Source organism: Emydura macquarii, unplaced genomic scaffold (genome assembly GCF_026122565.2).
Source record: "Emydura macquarii macquarii isolate MOO-44397 ecotype Brisbane River unplaced genomic scaffold, CSIRO-AGI_Emac_v2 contig_1253, whole genome shotgun sequence".
Lineage (NCBI taxonomy): Eukaryota > Metazoa > Chordata > Testudines > Chelidae > Emydura > Emydura macquarii.
Window position 1 is genome coordinate 51,578,716 of NW_027131390.1, and position 19,143 is coordinate 51,597,858.

A 19,143-nucleotide genomic window follows, 5' to 3' on the forward strand; every position below is an offset into this window, starting at 1 on the left:
GGAAAGCTCAGCATGACTTCCAAACAGAAACTGTTGGTGAGGTAGGGATACACCAACATCTTTAGTATATGGACTAAAGATAAAGAGACACTTCATGCACTCACAATATTTATCACCAACATACCCCCCTTCAATTGTAAGTTCCTGGGGGCACAGGGACCATCTCTCTGTTCTGTGTTTATACAGCACCTAATACAATGGGGTCCTGGTCTGTGACAGGGACTCTAAGGTACTACCACAATATAAATTATAATACCAACATATGCGTATTTGTTTGTAACACATTATGTGCACCTATGTGGTTCTGTAGAGATAAGTATAATCCTATCTAATTTCCTTGCATTGATACAATATGTAATCCTATTCTGGATGTTTTGCTGTATATTCATAAAAAACAAAAGAACAGAAGCATGGGTCAATCCAACAGATGTCTGCTAGATTTCATGTATCCCTGGCATACATTTATTATTAACAGCCAAGCTCTAAGAATTAGCTGCATCTGGAGCAGTGGCAAAAATCTCCAACAAACTACAACAGCTGATAGAACAACTGGGATGCAGAGCTTCTCTGTTTCCCCTACCAACACACATATACACGTTCCCCATGATGTATTATAACAAACTGACAAGTGGCCCAGGGAAACACTTATAAAAATGAAAAAGGCTAACAAAAAAAGAAGAGGATTCCTTCTGGTGTGGATTTTCATCCAGTAATTCCTAATTATACAGTAAAAATCACAGAAGAATGGTCTCTACTATCTGCCATATTTTGGATAAGTAACCAAAGGCCATAGTGAAATTTCCAATGATTGTTTACTGCCTGTCTCCTAATTTACAGAAACGCTTGATCAGGGGAGAATTAAAAGATGTGATTGCTGCACTGGAGTGTGCTATTGTGCTTCAAAGGGAAGGGTAACTTGTAAATATCTGCAGCCAGCTTCTGCATAGTACATAACAGGCAAAATGTAGCTTGACAGCTCCATGGATGTGATTTGTCATTGTGTAACTATAGAGAACCCAGCAATTGATACATGGGCCAAAACTATCGTGAGTTACAGGTAGAATTTAGAAAGCACAACTTAGCTACCTTTACTGCAAAATGTGATCTGTCAGGGACTACACATTTACACCAATACTGGGTATCTGCTCTAGTTCCACTATAAGTTATTGGGTTTGATGCAGGAATTACTGGGCGCAATCTATGGCGGGTGTTATACAAGAGTTTAGACTATATAATCATAATAGTCCCTTAAAATCTATGAATCTGTGAGCATTTTGACAGCAATGACCACAGTCTACCACAGTATCAGCACTTAGGTCCTACACTAATGGGCTTCATAGAAATATCTACAATAGATATATAGATTAGCTAGATAATTAACATTTTCCTCCCTGGAAAAGTGTCACGGGAAGAAAAAAACTCGATGAATTAAAGTATTTCCAGATTTAGTCTCCTAAACTGCTGTCTGGTAATAGGCTTATCCTTGAGGACAATGCTGAGTGACATGGGCCAGTGTGACAAATGCAATCGTTTGACTGGTCCATGGCACAGACTACTGCACACTGGTTGGCTGTGGCATTGTGAAAAATATTGTCTGTCTTGCAGCCGGTAGGCTGCTTGTTTGACCTCCAGAAGAAGGCAAAAGCTGGATCTTATTCTGAGATTTTTACTTCAGCGGGATTTGTCTGTTTGACAGTGGCGTGTGCATGAGAGGTCAGCAGCCTTACGGTGGCCTGAAGGAGGCAGAGGAGCTGTGGGGAGAAGTACAGCCTACCCAAGCCTACCTGAAAGGTGGTGGATCATTAGGGGGGTGAGTGTTCTTGAGCCCCTTTCCCCGGCCCCGAATTGCTATCAGGGCCCTGTCTCAGCACTGATCTACAGAGTCAGAGATGACTTCCTAAATATTTCCCAGCCTTGCAATTTCATGTTTCCTGTTAGCTGGCAGTGGAGGATTTAGCCATATCTGTTAAACACACTGCACACACAATGTGGACATGACACTTTAACCGCATTATGTCAGCTGATGGTGCAATTGACCCATGTCATCGATGGCTTTACGCACAGCTTTCAACAGGAGCAGGAAATTAAATGACTGCTGCCACTCCTTGGCGACAAAAGCTGCAGGAGATATTTTGTGTTAAAATGAGGGCAGGCAAAGGGAGAAAGCTGATCCCACTCTCAGCCCCACTAGCTTGGATAAACACTAGGTCACTGTGCAACAGAGCCACTTTGGAAAGAATCCTCCACCAGGCAGAGCAGTGCAAAATACTGTTCTCCTGCAGTGCTTCCGGGGGGCGGGGTGTCCATGCGTACACACCCGGTGTTATTTATTAATGCATTTTGATTTGCAACAGAGGAGCCTAACCTTAGAGTGGGTTGCATACACATGGCGTAAGACAGACAATTCACACACAACCTCAGATCAACCCAGCTCTGATCAGCTGCCTCCCGTACCCCATAGCGGTCACCCAGGGGGACGAATCGCAGAATACAGCAGTTTAAAAAATACCCCAGGTGTTCTGGAAAGCTCAGCTAACCTCCCCCCAAAATAGGCCGGGGAAGATGCCTCCTAACATGGCGGGGCTAGTGGGACACGATTGCTTCATTTGCTGGAAGAGGGGCTCTGCTTTCCAAAGGTTCCCAGAGGCAGCATTGGCTGTTGCTGCATGTCAGTCTTTCCTGCCGTATATGGGATTGGCTGTTGCTGCATGTCAGTCTTTCCTGCCGTATATGGAGCACATTCAGGCAGCAGCAGGGGAGCTGAGGTGTTACCATGACCTTTGTACCAAGGCTGTGGTGTGATTGCAGTTACAAAGCAAACAGTGGTCACTGCTGACTCACCTTGGCTCCAACACCTTTCCCCAGCACAACTTCCTGATGATTTCACTAGGAGATGTGCTAGGTTGGGGGCCATAAAACGTGTCAAGGGTCCTGGGGCCCTTTGCAGGGGCTGGGCAGCAGGACCTTAAAATCTGATGGCTGTGAGCACGTGTGAAAAACAACAAGTGGGGAAAAGTCCATTCTTCTGTCTTTATGGAGAAGTCCATAGTACAAAGTGAACTCCACCCTCTTTTGCTGACATGCAGCCACAGGCCAAATCCTCTGGACAAGTCAGAAGGGGACAGGAGAGAAATAGGCTAGAAAATAATCTTTAAACTCCCATCTTCCACGTCCATCCATCTCCACAGGACGGCTTTGTTCTCTTTTCTATTGCTCGGCTCCATTTCTCTGCTATTCTTTGACCACCTGCGAGAGCTGCCGCTTCCCACAGACCATCCAGGCTGACCAACCTGCAACAAAATGTTTAAAACAGGGACAAGTGACAGCCCAAGATGCGATGGAGTCCAACTGCTGTGAAGGGAATTTTCAAGAGTGAGCGGTCGGGAGAGGGGAAGGGAAGAGTTAAAATTCCTAGAACAGACCAGGAGGACAAAGGCACATGTTGAAAGGTTAATAGGTTATACAGTACCTTAACCTTTTCACTTCACTGCCTTCTTGTGTTCCCTCACTCTCATTCAGGCTGCTTTAAACCAGTCTCCCCAGCCTAATACACGGTGTGTTTATGAGAAGTAGATTGACGTAGCATTAAGTCTTTTCCTAGCTGTTTACCTAGTGAGGTGAATTGGCAGAGCAGGTTTTAAAAGCAGCATGTAATCCAGTATACAGCAGTGGAGTCACTTTTTACCGCTGTTGTTGCATCACGTGCAGGGAGTTTTGTTTGGGGAGTGAATAACAAGTTATTGATAGATTCAGCAAACCAGTTTTATTCACCATGCTCCTTCTTTTCTGTACCGGTTGCCCATTGGGCTCGTCGGAAGTGGTCCTTGTTAGTGTTGGTCCTTTAGTCAGGCAGTAGTCAAGCCATCTTTCTTTGGAGCCTGCTCCAAAGCCCACTGAAGTCAATGAACGTCAGTGGAAGTCATCTTCAATGGAAGTCTTTCCATGAACATTCATGGGCTTTGGAGCAGGCTTTCAGCGTATACTCCCCCCATGTTAGGCTCATTACGTTCTGCAACCCCCCAGGTCACCACACACATGTTATTCCCCACACTGTACTAAAAATAACTAATTCCCCCAAATGCAATGAAAAATGGAGACAAGATTGAACTGTGACCTTTCATTTTTTTTAAATCTGCTTGTTCTTTCCCTTAGTAATATGAGGAGTAACAAGCCTTGCCTTTCCTGCGTATGCAGAGAGAACTCCTTGGAGGTCTAAAGGAGTGAATGGGAGGTTCGTCAGCGCTCAGTTGCATGGCAGATGTTTCGCAAAGAACTTTTCTCTCAAGTGTTTTTCAGGTATTTGAGTAAAATATGAGGTAACAAAAACAGATTTTTAAAGAGCCTGTCCAGAAAACTCTGCTCCTCTCAAATGTCAGATTTTCATGTTCACGTATCTTGGTGTGTGTCTCATATTTTCAGTTTGCCAATTCAAAAGACCATATGAGCATGCTAGTCTTGTCTCAGCTGTGTAATAAACCCTTGGGAGAAAGGATGCCTTAGATCAGGGCTACAGTTTTTATACCAGTATAACTATTTTAGTTACAGCTGTGATTTCTTTTTAACCAAAATAGTTAAATCAGTGTAATCCCTCGTGTGGATGCAGTTATATCTTATTCCCCAAAATACTTATTTATATACAGGAATAAGCTATATGGTTATAAGCACTGTTATACAAGTATAACTGAATCCACACTGGATTTATTATTTGTTACAAATTTAACATCCTTTCAGTTGAAGAGGGAAAGCTTGCATTGTATACCTGAGTAAGCCCTCCAGCAAGTTCTCCAGCAAAACTAGAGAAGACCAGCCTTAACATTCAATTCCTGGCATATCAAGGGTAAAAAAACAAGCAGGAAACAAACCAAAACATTCAGGTCATTTTTTTATACATAATCATGACGCTAAAAGGGACATCAATATTTTTTACATGTTCTTGCTGGGTTCCCTCTATGCAGAGCCCCTGCACTAGAGGAAATTTCACTCTGTGTGAGCAAAGCATGAAGTCACACATTCGAGACATATCACTGCATAGGCAAAGCAGTTTGTCATTTTGGATTTGTCATTTTCTGTATTTTATGGATGTATTTGAGCCCCCCCCCCCTTCCAAAATTAATGCAAATGAGCTTATAGAGATCTGCAGGGCATTTGAAAAACCCAGCTGCAGCACAGAAGAGTTTGTAGACAGTGGGTGAAATCCTGGCCCCGTTGAAATGGATCGGAGTTTTAGCTGGTGTCTTGAGTGGAGCCAGGATTTCACCTCATGTCTATGTGTAAAACACACTGAAACTATTTTGTCTTTGAAATAAAACAGAACTCCTTGCCACTATATGCGAATAATAATTTAAAGAGATACTATCTCTCTGAAACTAAGCATTGCAGAAACAATTGGGTTCATATATAATCAAGGGTCATGAGGCCACTGGAGCTGGCAATGGCTACTGGGAACGATTCAGAAAGGCTGCTGTAAAAGTTGACCTACCAAGGGAAGGGGTGGATTCTCCATCTCCTGATGGCTTCAGCTCCAGACTAACTGCCTGTCTGAAAGCGTCAGGGCTGGGCTGCCTTTAAAACACTACAACAGCACAGCTGTCACTCTTCAGCATAGACACGACAGTGACCGGAGGGCTTCTCCCATCACTGTCATTAATCCACCGCCCTGAGAGCTGGTCGCTAGGTCAATGGAAGACTTCTTCTCTCCAACTAGCACTGTCCGCACCCTTGGTTAGTCGGCTTAACTGCTTCGCTCAGGGGGGAATGGATTTTTCAAACCCCTGAGCAACATAGCGGGGTTGACCTAACTTTTTAAGTGTAGACCTGGCCTCCGTCACAAGGTATTAGGCTCAGTACAGGAGTAGCTGGATGAAATTTTCTGGCCTGTGTTATACAGATCAAAGTATATGTGCTAATGGCCCTTTCTGGTGTTAACATCTATGAATTTACACGGTATAGCTATGAAGTAAGACTAAGAGACTGTGCCATTGTTTGTGTTTCGGCCCACAGATTTGAGTGCCAACATTTATCTGCATGCCCCGCCCTCCTCCCAGCTGCGGCCCCCGTGTTAGGGGTAGCCGCACTGAGTGATGGCAGGATTAGTTGGAGCACCTTGGCAGAGCTGTGACTGGCAGTACCTTGCCAGACCACGTCTGCCTTATTTCAGCGCTGAATTTCATAGGCTGTGTCGGCAGAGGTGTCTCCTTGCCATGAGAACTGTCAGCAGTTTGGTGGCGTACATGACAGTGGGCTGGCTGGGGACCCGTAGTGAGGCTAAGTGAAGGCAATATCTCAGCAGGAGTTCTCGGGGCAAGCACAAGGGTGGTTTACATTTAACCAGTCGGGGGTGATTTAGGTGACGTAGATGTTTGAGTGTAGGTCAGGTGTGAGTAGCGCCTCTTTGTTATGCTTCAGCTTTAGTCTTTCAGAGTTCATACACGCTGTTCCCAGTGTCTTGCAGCACCTGGGAGGGTATAATGGTTATAGGTGAGTTACTGGCAAGTTGGGGCATCTCTCAACAAGGGCAGAGTAAGGTTGTGTGGCGGGGGGAGGGGGGGAGAGGATGAGGAGTACTGTGTAGTGCCTGGTTTTCAGAGGTTTATGGTTAGCTGACCTCAACCTTTGGGAAGGGCCCAAGGCTGTCCCGTGGGATGAGGTTCCGCCAGACAGTGTCTCTGCTCTAGTGCTGTGCGAGTGAGCGGAGTGGTACAGACGTGGAGCAGGACATGTGGAATGCAACTTTTAATTTCCTAGATTTTTTTTCAAAATAAGTTCTCCACAGCCCCATGTACCACAGCCCAGCTCTCCACCTGCACTGCCTCTAGCTCTTTGGCAATGATTGCCCTAGCCACCGAATGCACTGGCTGCATGTAGGTCCCCTCATCTTTTCATCTCACAGTTCTCTGCCCGTCCAGCACTAACTGGTTCTCCCTCCCCAGACCATTGTCCAACCGAGAGGCAGGGGACCCACAGGCTGAGTAGCTGGCAAGAGGATGAAGGAAGAGTGCTAGGACAAGCATGGTGTCAGTGGGGACGTTTTGGGTAGGCAGAGGCAGTGGAGGGGGAGAGCTGGGCTGTGGAACATGGGGGCTGAGGAGAAATTATTTTAACAAATTATTTAAAAGAAACAAAAGGAAGCATTTCTTCACACAATGCACAATCAACCTGCAGAACTCCTCGCCAGAGGATGTTGTGAAGGCCAAGACTACAGTGAGGTTCAAAAAAGAACTAGATAAATTCATGAAGGACAGGTCCATTAATGGCTATTAGCCGGGATGGGCAGGGATTGCTGTTTGCCAGAAACTGGGAATGGCCGATGGGATGGATCACGTGATGATTACCTGTTCTGTTCATTCTCTGAAGCACCTGGCATTGGCCACTCTTGTAAGACAGGATACTGGGCTAGATGGACCATTGGTCTGACCCACTGTGGCCATTCTTATGTAGAGGGAGAACAGAAATGAGGAGCATGGATATGGGGGTTTTGGAAAGCACAGAGATGTACACCCCACCCCAAACAGCTCCCACTGTACAGCTCTGCCCCCCTCCTTTTCACCCCACTCTTCCCTGTTCCAACACCTCCCACGCAATCCCCTTCACTACTCTGGCCCTCCAGACACCCCCCACTGCTCTAGCTCCACCAACCATCACACCCACTGCCGTGACCAACCCCACGTCCTTGCTGCCCCAAGCACCCAACCCACATACACTCCCATTGCCTTGAGCTCCTTCACACACACACACACACACCCCCACCCACCCACCCACCAGCTCCGCGTTCCTCCTGGGCCCTGCATGCCCCTGCAGGGGCTGTGTGGAGATGGTGGAGCTGTGCAGAACGCAGGTACCAGCTAGAGGGGCAGGAGGGTGGAGATGCAGAGTCCCTACCCCCAATCTAGATGTAGAGCACTTGGATGAGACCTCTTTTATACAATTGGCGCCTTGCCACCTAAGTGAAAGCAGAGCTTGCCCCTCCACTATAGTTTTCATTCCAACAAATTTTCCATCTGAACATTTAAAGAAGACTGGTGTGCCCACCAATTGGAGTTCTCCTTTGATGCTGCAAAGAGAGAGAGAGAAAGAGTCTGAAAGATTTGCAGGGATCTAGCGCTCCAAGTGGGAAACTGGCATGGAGCCAGTACTAATCTTAACGTGACAGACTGGCCATTTGTTTAAAACCGTTTAGCATCCAGTACTGCTTCCTGAGTAAAACACAGAGCCTGCGCTTGGCTTGCATGTTTCTCTAGGATTTTTTAAAGTTGTTTTTAATTCACTCTTGCTGCAGTCAAGCTCTGGCTTAAACAGCAAGACCCTAGTCCTAGCCACTCTTGCTGATTCACCAGCACAATGCATGGGAGCGGGCTCTGTCACCTCACAGAAGCAGTAGGCTGACAGGGCGTGTCCCAATAGGCTGTTGGCATCCTTTGCGTTGCACTACATGCCCTTCTAGTTTTTTATTCTCTTCCTGCTCTGCATTGCCATTTGTTTAATCCCCTTCTCCTCCAGCCTGCTGCAGAAGTGCAAATTTGGGGTATGTTGCCCAGAATCGTGCTGCTGACTGATCCAACACGAGCACTCCACCGGAATATGGCTGTCTGTGTCCAGCTGGCCACATGCTGGGATGAGGATCTCCCAGACAGCATGTCTGTGCTAGCGCTGTTTGAGTGAGCTGAGCAGTGCAGACATGGAGCAGGATGTACAGAATGAAGGGTTTGAATGCTGAGGATGTCTATACAAACTGGCAGGTGGCTTCCAGTACGGAGGAGGCACGTAGGTAGAAAAGCAGGAAAAGCCAGCCCCCAGGGAATTGTGGGAAGGCATTGGAGGACTATCACAGCCCTAGCTCTGTAAGCTGGACTTCAACTCCATCCACACTGCGAAGTGAAACCTGGGTTCTAATTTATACCCCAAGCTGGGTAAACGGCCCACATTCAAAGCACATATAAACCTTGGTAGAAGGGTTTTGTGTGTGGACAGTAGGGGAGTTTGGACTAAAACCTGGAGAGCCTGAGTTAACTCTACAGTGAAGACGTGCCCTAAGTGGAACTAGCCACAGCAGATCCAGTCCCTGGAGGCTCTCCCTGGGGTAGGGTAATCCTCGGGTAGTGTAGAGTTACTGTAGCTCCTCTTCACCACCACTAGTCCCCAGCTGCCGGTTTGGGAGTACAGTAGGGCAATAAGACTCTGGCAATGTCTACACCGAACCTGCTACAGTAGCACAGCTGTTTACAATTCAGTGTAGACACTCAGTGGAGTGATGGGAGGGGTTCTTCCATCAGCATGGTTAATACATCTTCCTGAGAGGTGGTAGCTACGTGGATGGAAGCATTCTTCCATTGACCCAGCACTGTCTACACCGGGGTAAGATTGGCTTAATGACATCATTCAGGCAGGTGGCTTTTTCCCACCCCCAAGAGACGTTAGCGACGCTGATATAAGTGTTCAGCGTAGAGCATCCCTCAGGCTGCTCAAGCATGTCTGTTCTGAGAACCCTCTGACCTTCTGGGGACTAGTATAGACAGTGCACAAGGGTAAAAACAAATTGACCAGAAGCTGCTGATAATGAAGTGAAATGAAAATTCCCCCCCTTGCCTCAGTGCCTTTCACAGCTCATCCTGTTCCCTGCCTAGGCAAATCCCATTGTAATTAACAGCACTTAGCACCTGCCCAGTAGGTGCGAAGTGCTGCACATTGACAATGATTAGCACCTCCTCCTCCTGCTGCTTTCCCTGCTCTGGCAGGTTTTCTGTGCCTTGAAAGCTGGAGGACCATCTCCCACTGTTAGTCTAATACCAGTGCAGCTCAACTGGGACTGGTAACGATGGCTGGGAGCATTGGCTGCTGCTGGTGTTTTTACCAGCATGCCATCTAGCTCTACACATATAGTCATTCTGGCAGTTTTTCCTACCACAGTCAGGTGAAATGGGCTCTGAGCTCCCCAAGAGGGCTATTTTATTACGGAAAAATGCTGAGGCAGACTTCAGGGCTGAATTCAGAGACGTATTCCTGCCACCTGGATGGCAATGATGGCTACAGATAAATACATTCTTCCAGCACCATTGTTTTTCTAAAACAGCAAGCAAAACTGACAGTATTTTCAATGTGGGGCCCAACTGGTACATGGGCTTGCATTTGCACATGTTGGCAGGATTTGCATGCAGAAGCCTGGTAACTGGGACACCTAGCTGCACCTTTGCTTCCACAATGCTCTGATTACACAGGCAAACACCTGTTTGCATGTGCAAACACTCAGATCAGCAGCCACACCTCTTATGCCTGCATCTGATCATTTGGTCCTAAGTGAATGAAAGCGAGAGCTGAGAGTGTTCCCTGCCGTCGGGCTCACAATTAATGGATCATAACCTCCTTAACTGGCATGGACTTTAATTCAGTCCTTCACTGTTAAAAATAACCGAGAAATATACAAACCAGGGAACCTTAGACCAGCTGCCAGTGGAAATGGGAGATTCTCCATCGCCTGATGTCTTCAGATCAAAACCGGATGCCTGTCTGGAAGACATGCTTCAGGTCAGACACAAGTTATTGGACTCAGTTCAGGGTGAAATGTAATAGCCTGTGATAGGCAGATCAGACTGAATGATCTCTTTTAACCTTAGACCCTATGAATATATAACAACGCATAAATAATAAAAATAAATAACTGAATTGGCTTTCCTGGAAACAGCAACATGCTTTCATTTTCTATTGTTTCACCCCCTTCCTTTCCCTTACTGCTCAATGCCTAACTTGGACTTTGCATATTCGTTGTAGTTTTGTTATTTAGTTGATCTAGTGCTGCAAACCCTCACTCACATGTGCAGTCCTTAAGATTTTGCAGGACCAGGCTGTCAGATAATTATTTAAAGTACAATCATGACCGGAGACCCTTTGTGCTACACACGGTTAAAAACCCATAACAAAGAGCTGGTCCCTGTCCCAAAGAACTTCAATGAGATGCAACAGACAAGGAGACCAGAAGGAAAAAATGAGACACTAATGCTGTTGTAAGTTTGCTGGAGATGGGACCTGGTTTTTTTAAATCCCTGCTTGCACTGGTTTACAAAAAAAAAAAAATCAAAATTTTTCACCAAAAAAACTGAGCAATTTTTTTTGCAAAAAAAACGTATTCCTTTTTTCAACCAGTTGCAAATTGCCATTTATACCAAGAGGTCAATAGCAGTATTACCATATTGATGAAAAATGCATTTAGTTTTGGAATGCTCAAATGGCTGGAACATGACGTAATCATAGCATCCACTTATACAACTGTCCTATAGAACGGAATAAAGACTATCCTTTCTATAGCCACTAGCTCTACAGAATCTGCTAATCCAGTTATAATTCCGTATTCAATTCTGTAAATGTGTTTAAAAACTCTACGAAAAGGATATCATTCTCTCAGAAGTTAGGCCTGTTAGTGTCTATAGAACCAGATTGGTTTCATCCCTATTAAAGTCTATAGGATGTTTCCATAAGGATCCCAGAGACTGAGATTTAGTAGGTCTACTAGCTTGTCTAGTTCACTTCCTAAGATGTTTAGAGCTTGTATAAGTATCACCTGATTTTTGTTGGTTAAATTAGTAATTTTATATCTAGACGACAAAGGGCATACAAAAGCCCCAAAAAAGAACAATTCACTATTACATGTTTAGATTGTTGGTTAGGCCCCAGTCATGCAAATACTTATGCATGTGCTTAATAGTACAAACCTATGCTCCCTTAGAAATCAATGGAACTATGCCTGTGTGTAAAGTTAAGCATCTACTAACAAACTGGTCTACATCTAGCCTTGCACTGATTTAACTAAAGGTAAGGTTTTTAAAATTGATTTAGCTAGACTGGTGCACTACTGTATGTAAGCACTCTTACATCAATTTAAATCTAGTTGCTTTTGATTTAGCTTATTTCAGCAAAGCGAAACAGGGTTAACCTAATATCGGATCTTGCACTGATTTCAAGAAATCAATTTAAAAATCCAATGTGAGTTAAACTGGTGCAAGTTTTGTGCGTAAACAAGGTCTAAGTGTTTGCAGAATCAGGGCTGTGTAGGTGGGATTCATGAAAGTATTTAGGCACCTTATTCCTTTTGTGTGTCCCACCCTTTGATTCTAAGGCAATAGCCACCGTATGAATACAAGAACTATGTTCATTATATTATATTAATTACAATATTGATTAAATAAGCTGACCCAGGTGCTGGCTACTGTTTTGAAAGAGAGCAGCAACTTCTCACTCCTTCATGCTGCTCAGTGAGCTGGATGAGACAGTTAAGTGACACTGCCTGGGCTAATGTCCATCCTGTGGACTGCAGGTAGGTGACCACTGACATTGTCCCTGTGGAAGCAGCACCCAGGGTGAGCCACTGCCACAGCTACTGACCCATGATGGTCCTAGGGTGGTGGAACTAGAAGAAGCTGCTGACTGTTACTGGATGCAAGGGTATTAGTGTCATCTTCTCTATTGCTGTTCACACAAAAGCGAAATATTCCAGGTGACAGCCATCTGGAAGGAGAAGGGAATGGGGATAGTGAAATCACAAGGTTCCATGGCAGTTAGGATTTGTCATTCGCTTCCTCTGGGCTGATGAGCTGGTCCCAAGGGTAATGTGTAAGTGCTAGTCCCAGGGTTTTGTAGTCCGGATGCCATGTCTACTCTAGAAATGCTAGAGTGGCACTGCTGTAGCAGACAGTCACTACAGTAGTGGAAGGGGTTCTTCCCTCACTCCAGCGGAGCCTTGAAAGTGACACGAATGACAGCTAACAACTGATGAAAGGAATGCAGTGTCTACTCTGACACTGCCTCACCCTTACTATGCCGACATAAGCCCTATGCCTCTCGTTGAGGTGGTTTTATTATGTCAGCGTAGCAGGGGAGTTACATCGCTGGGAGGAGCATTTCAGTGTGTACACTTCCACTGTTTTGTCAACAAAAGCTGACTTTTGTCCACAGAACTCTGTAGCGTAGACCAGCCCTGAGAGGTGGCAGCTAGGTCGACAGAAGAATTCTTAGCCCTGTCTATGCTGGGTCTTAGGTGGGCTTAACAATGTCTCTCGGGGGGGGGGGGGGGGGTGCATTTTTGCAAGTTCCAAAAGGAGTTCTAGTCTTCCTAAGGTGGCCCAGTCTTCAGCCAAACCATCATTATGCATCTCATCCGCAAAGGAAGTACCACGACCCACACCTTGAATGAGGAAGGGCTGCTTACATGCACAATAATCTCTTTTAGACACAATTACATAGAGAAGATCTTGCAACCTAAATGCGTTTCTGTATTTATTTACTGCTCTGGTTCATTGTAGAGGTGTTAGTTTAGCAGATTGCCTAGGGAAATAGATGGTTAGCAGTCAAGATTATTAACTGACCTGGAAACAAATGTGGGTAATTTATAGCTTGTTCTGTGTTTGTGGTTATTCGTCTCTGGCAGGGGACACTGATTGTCCACAGCCACCTTCTGAGGGGCTAGTTGGGTCTTTTTGATTATATTGCTGTACACCAATTCCCACTGCTTAATCTCACACCCCAAAATCCCTTGCGTTCAATGGATGACGGGACAAGATAATGTAGGGAGCGGGACAAAGACAGTGCACCCTTGAGGGATGCGAAGTGGCAGGGGAGGGCAGCAAGAGGATAAAGGGGGAAAAGTTCATTTCAATAGCTGCCTCCTTCCTGGGCATGCCAAATTCTGGCGTGCCAAGACTTCCTGGGAGTCTCCATTCAATAATAATCTGTGGCCAGTGTGTGTGTCAAAGGCTCATAACTCGTTTGATGTCTAAGCGAAACTGGAAGCCGTTCAATCATCTCTCTATAAAAGAAAGTGAGCTGACGGTGTCTGTTAGGCTCCTGAACGAGAAGCTGGGATTCTGCAGGGCGAGGAAGAGCAAGGGAGAGGCCAAGAGACCAGCAGCTCAAACAAGAGGGACAGGGTTAGGAAAAATTAACAAGTAGATTCAAAATAGCTGAGACAAGGTGTTTATAACTGTTTTCCTATCCCATTAGTGGGAACTACTTTTCATAGTGAAAGGATACGGTGGAGAAACACCAAAAATCTTGTTGTTGGTGAGTTTTTGGTGGTTGTTTTTAATGAAATGTATAATTAATGAGCCCCACTCTAATGGCAACAGGGCTCTCCAGGGTATGCATTAGTAGGTTATCGATGCACTTCTTATGTGTTGAAAGCACAAGGCCACAGCTTATTTCTATCTTCTTTCCTCTTCTTCAATCTAACATCGCTGTGGAGGAAATGGGGTTTTGGTTCAATGCACTCCATTATCCCAGTCCATCTAGTGCCAAGCAGGGGTGTTTCGATAAGCTCTCTTTGTGAACATGTAAGGGGTGAACTGTATCTCAGACTCATTAAACTTCTGATTCTCCTATAGACTTTCAAGCTTAGGACACCCCCAGTCTTTTAGGAGTTTTTAAATAGACCTCATCGGTGTTATGAATCACCCTTTTCGATCAGGGCAGCTGCCTTAATATTTCAGCTCTCCCCCAGATAAGCAGGTTTTTCACTACTGAGGTTTGCCCTAGCTTGGATTCTGCAGAGAGACTCCTTGCAAAGTCATTGTCACCTTGTGGCTCTCAGGCACCAGCACAGTGCTGGGATGTTGTGTCCCCAGGGCAAGGGAGGGGCTACATCACAGCTCCCACCTTTCCCTCTGACCCTGTAAGCCCCTGCCCCTGCCAGGGCCTCTTGAGCTGGGGGCTTGGGCCAGCCAGGGTGGCCGCTGTTGGCCTGGGGGAGCTGTGCTTAAGGACAGGGGCTGTCCCTATTGGGGTAGGGGGGCCCCCAGCTTAACCAGACTCGGAAGTGGGGGGGCGGCCCCAAGGGGGAGGTAAGGGAGAGCCCCCTGGGAATCACCGTGGGAGGGGGCGTGGCTACCCGCGGAGGGGGTGGGGCCTCATCCTGTGTGTGCATTTGAGCGCAGGTGGCCGAAGCTAGGGCTCAGTCAGTCGAGACTCCAGTCCGCTCGGCTCTACCCGTCCGCCGGCTAGGCTCGTCTCGGCTCAAAGAGCGGCGGCAGGCAGGCAGCGAGCGGGCACCGGCCGGAGGGAGCCCACCCACGGGCGGCGCGGCGCCGGGAGGAAAGGAGTGGCTTGGAGCAGCCCGATGCCCGGCCGGCCCGTGCGGCTCGCGGCGCTCCCCTTCCCCGCTGGCTGCCAGCGGCTGCCCGCGGCCATGGAGCCCGGCGTGCGGGGGCCGCGGGCCGGCCGGGGCTGAGCGGGCCATGCCCCAGGGGTCGGGGGCAGCAGCCGAACTTCACCCGCCGGCGGGAGCCGAGCGCCGCCCCGCAGCGCCCAACCCGGCAGCGGCAGCAGCAGCGAGCGCAGGAGGGCGCGGCCCGGCCGGCGGGCGGCGGCCGCTGGCCGGAGAGTCCCGGCGAAGGCGGCCGGCGCCCGGCGGGGGCAGGATGGGCGGCGCGGGCCGGGGGCTGCTGAGCCTGCTGGCCCTGCTGCGGCTCCCGGTGCTGGCGCCCGCCGCCTCCAAAGCGCCCGCCTGCCAGGAGATCACGGTGCCCATGTGCCGGGGCATCGGCTACAACCTGACCCGCCTGCCCAACCAGTTCAACCACGACACGCAGGACGAGGCGGGGCTGGAGGCGCACCAGTTCTGGCCGCTGGTGGAGATCCAGTGCTCGCCCGACCTGCGCTTCTTCCTCTGCAGCGTCTACACGCCCATCTGCCTACCGGACTACGCCAAGCCGTTGCCGCCCTGCCGGGCTGTGTGCGAGCGAGCCAAGGCGGGCTGCTCGCCCCTCATGCGCCAATACGGCTTCGCCTGGCCCGAGCGGATGAGCTGCGAGCGGCTGCCGGCGCTGGGCGACCCGGACACGCTCTGCATGGACTACAACCGCAGCGAGCCCACCGCCGCCCCGCCCCAGCCCACGGGCCCGGCCGGGGGGGAGCCGCCGCCTGCCGCCGCCTGCGGCCGGACCTGCCGCTGCGCCGAGCCCTTCGTGCCCATCGCCAGCGCCTCCCACCCGCTCTACAGCAAGGTGCGCACCGGCCAGGTGCCCAACTGCGCCGTGCCCTGCTTCCAGCCCGACTTCACCCCGGACGAGAGGAGCTTCACCACCTTCTGGGTGGGCCTGTGGGCAGTGCTCTGCTTCCTCTCCACCGCTGCCACCTTGGCCACCTTCCTGATCGACCGGCGGCGCTTCCAGTACCCTGAGCGCCCCATCGTCTTCCTGGCCGCCTGCTACCTCTTCGTCTCGGCCGGCTACCTGGTGCGGCTGGCCGCCGGACACGCCAGCGTGGCCTGCCACCCACAGCACCAGCACGTGCACTACGAGACCCCCGGGCCGGCCCTCTGCACGCTGGTCTTCCTGCTACTCTACGTCTTCGGCATGGCCAGCTCCCTCTGGTGGGTGGTGCTGGCCCTGGCCTGGTTCCTGGCCGCCGGCCTCAAGTGGGGCAACGAGGCCATCGCCGGCTACGCCCCCTACTTCCACCTGGCCGCCTGGCTGGTCCCCAGCGCCCAGGCCGCGGCCGTGCTGGCGCTCGGCGCCGTGGACGGCGACCCGGTGGCCGGCATCTGCTACGTGGGCAACCAGAGCCTGGCCAACCTGCGCGGCTTCGTGCTGGCCCCCCTGCTGGTGTATCTGCTGGCCGGTGGCCTCGTGCTGCTGGCCGGCTTCGTCTCGCTCTTCCGCATCCGCAGCGTCATCAAGCAGGGGGGCAGCAAGACCGACAAGCTGGAGAAGCTGATGATCCGCCTGGGGCTCTTCGCTGTGCTCTACACGGTGCCGGCCGGATTGGTGGTGGCCTGCCACGCCTACGAGCTGCACTCCCGGGAGAGCTGGGAGCGGGCACGGACCTGCGCTTGCCCCGGGGACCCGCCCGCGGCCAAGCCTGACTACGCCGTCTTCATGCTGAAGTATTTTATGGGCCTAGTGGGGGGCATCACCTCGGGGGTCTGGGTCTGGTCCGGGAAGACGCTGGACTCCTGGAAGCGCTTCACCGGCCGATGGTGCGGCGGGGGGAAGCCCGGCAGCGCCTCCACGTGCAGCCAGGCCAGCAGCGCGCTAGCGGGCCGGACTGGGACCGGGGCACCCAGCTCGGCTTCCTACCACAAGCAGGTGCCGCTGTCCCACGTGTGAGTCGCCCCCCCGGGCCGGGCCGAAAGTGCCACGGGAGGGGAAGGAGGCAGGCGGAGGCGTGCCAAAGCCCCCTAAACGTGCCTGCCGCCCTGTGTGGACGCGTCAAGCCTTCACGGGGAAGGTGGGGGGGTCTGACTTGTACGGCCGCCACACTGAACGGACGCTCTTTCCAGGACACGCTTCGGTTTAAAACCCCTGCTAGTGCAGGTAACGAGAGCCTATTTATTCCCCCCGGCAGGCAGCGGCGGCGACGGGGGTGTACGGCTGCCCTGCAGCGCCCGGGCAGGGGTTGGCTGGGAACAGACAAGGGAGCCTTTGGCCAGATGTGCGTGAAGCTTAACAGGCCGGGTTTAAAACAACCCGGGAGGGCGGGGATAAACGCGGAGCTTTAATTATCTTTTTATTAAAAAAAACCCTTTTTTAAAAGCTTTTCCTCCCGCTTCAATGTCAGAGCCTCGGGGGGGGAGGGGTAGGGTAGGGTGTGAAGCGCGGCCGGTGCCCGGTCCCCGCGCAGGGACGGTCTGAGCGAGTCCCGCCAGCGCTGTAGGGGGTAGACTGGGGGGTACGGTGGCGGGAGCTGAGCAGCCGGGATAATGCTTTTTCTAGCCGAGCGCCGGTGTCTTTAAACGAATTCCTGGCTGAAGGGCTGCCTGCTCAACGGAGCCCCCCAGCGTGTGGCTCGAGGCAGGGCAAGAGCGTTCAGTGCCTGCGTGTAAACCTAAAGCCCCGCGGCCCTCTCAATGTGTCACAAAACCCCTTTCAAGGCCGGTCTTCAGCGCGTGCCCGGTAAGCGGGAAGTCTGTCCTCCCCCAGCGCCTCCGCCCAGTGGGGCCGGGGGGTGTGAACGCGCTGAGCGCCTGCAGAAACGGCTAGAACTTTACCAGGGGCCTTAAAAGTCAGCCTGGGTAAAACTGGAGTAAAGCCGCCGCGTGAGTAAAGCCGGGGGGCGGGACAGGCACAGGTGGCAGCTGGCAAGCCGAGTGTCGGGGGGGGCTTCTCCCGCATGCAGGAGCTGCGCACTTAGAGCCGAACCGGTTCGCAACGCGCCGGTTCTGCCGCCGCTTTCCGTGGGAGCGGGGCATGGGACTGGGCCGGCCTCAGCCCGCGGGGGGGGGAGTGGGTTTGCTGCCCCGCCCCCCCCTCCGCCGTGTCTTTAACCCCACGCGCGGGGCCCCCGTGCTCCGCCACCCCCGCGTGAGGGGATCCGGACCCCACGAGTCCGCGCCCGGCAGAACCGGCGCCATCGCCCCGGGGCGCAGAGCGGGCCGGCCTGGCCCTGTGTGCGGGGAAAATGTCCTCACACCCGCGGCCCCTCACAGCAGCCGGTGAGCCCGTGGGGCGGCCTGGTCCTCTGCCCCCCAGGAACAGGGGGCCGCAGGCCGGGGTTTCCATTTCACCCGGATGGGCAGTTTCCGCCGGGCCGCGCCGCCCTGGTTGCCGCGCTATAGGCGGGACGAGCCGGCAGCTCTCGCTGCAGCTAAAGCCAGCGAGGCCGCTCCCCCCACCCCGGCCCTCAAGACAGAGGCGGGGGTGGGGAGGGGCTGGCCATACACGAGCCGAAGGCGCCGGGTTTAAAGCCCCTGCAGGTGCGCTCACAGGCCCGGGGGGGGGGGAGGCTCGTTGGTGATACGCGCCCCGCCGCGTCCTGCGCCTTTGCCGCCTGCGGTGCGCATTAAAGCCGCAGTAGCTGGAGCCTGGCCCGGCTCTGGGTGGCTGCTGGCGGGGATCGCGGCCCCGGGCGTCTCACCGGGCGGAAAGCGCGGGCAGGCGGCAATTGGGACTGGCGGGGCGGGCGCCTTTCCACCACCAGGCTCAGTCACGCTGCGGCATCTCAAGGCGCCCGGCTGCGGTTGCCCAGCCAGAGCCGCTTTCGGAGTCAGACCAGTCCCGCCCGCCTTGCTTTAGCTCCCGTGTGAAAGGGGCGGTGCTTGGCGGCGCACGTGGCGGCGGCCGAGGCTCATGTTTACTTCAAACACGGGCCTGGGTCAGACGGGCTAGGCCCCGGGGCAGCCGCTGACTAGTTTTACTGCGTGTCACTGGCTAAAAACTGAGGTCCTCG

At 51.4% G+C, this 19,143-nt stretch overlaps 1 protein-coding gene across 1 annotated transcript; it reads left to right on the top strand.

Annotated features, from left to right (window-relative positions):
- The first annotated feature begins 14,945 nt into the window (after nucleotides 1–14,945).
- Nucleotides 14,946–18,296, top strand: FZD5 (frizzled class receptor 5). The gene has a single exon (XM_067548753.1). It carries the CDS (start codon nucleotides 15,213–15,215, stop codon nucleotides 17,082–17,084), a length of 1,872 nt encoding a protein of 623 aa, XP_067404854.1. The 5' UTR covers nucleotides 14,946–15,212; the 3' UTR covers nucleotides 17,085–18,296.
- Nucleotides 18,297–19,143: the final 847 nt, after the last annotated feature.

What these genes read in the sequence shown, in the direction of transcription:
- FZD5 (XM_067548753.1), top strand. Translation starts at nt 15,213, where the DNA reads ATGCCCCAGGGGTCGGGGGCAGCAGCCGAACTTCACCCGCCGGCGGGA.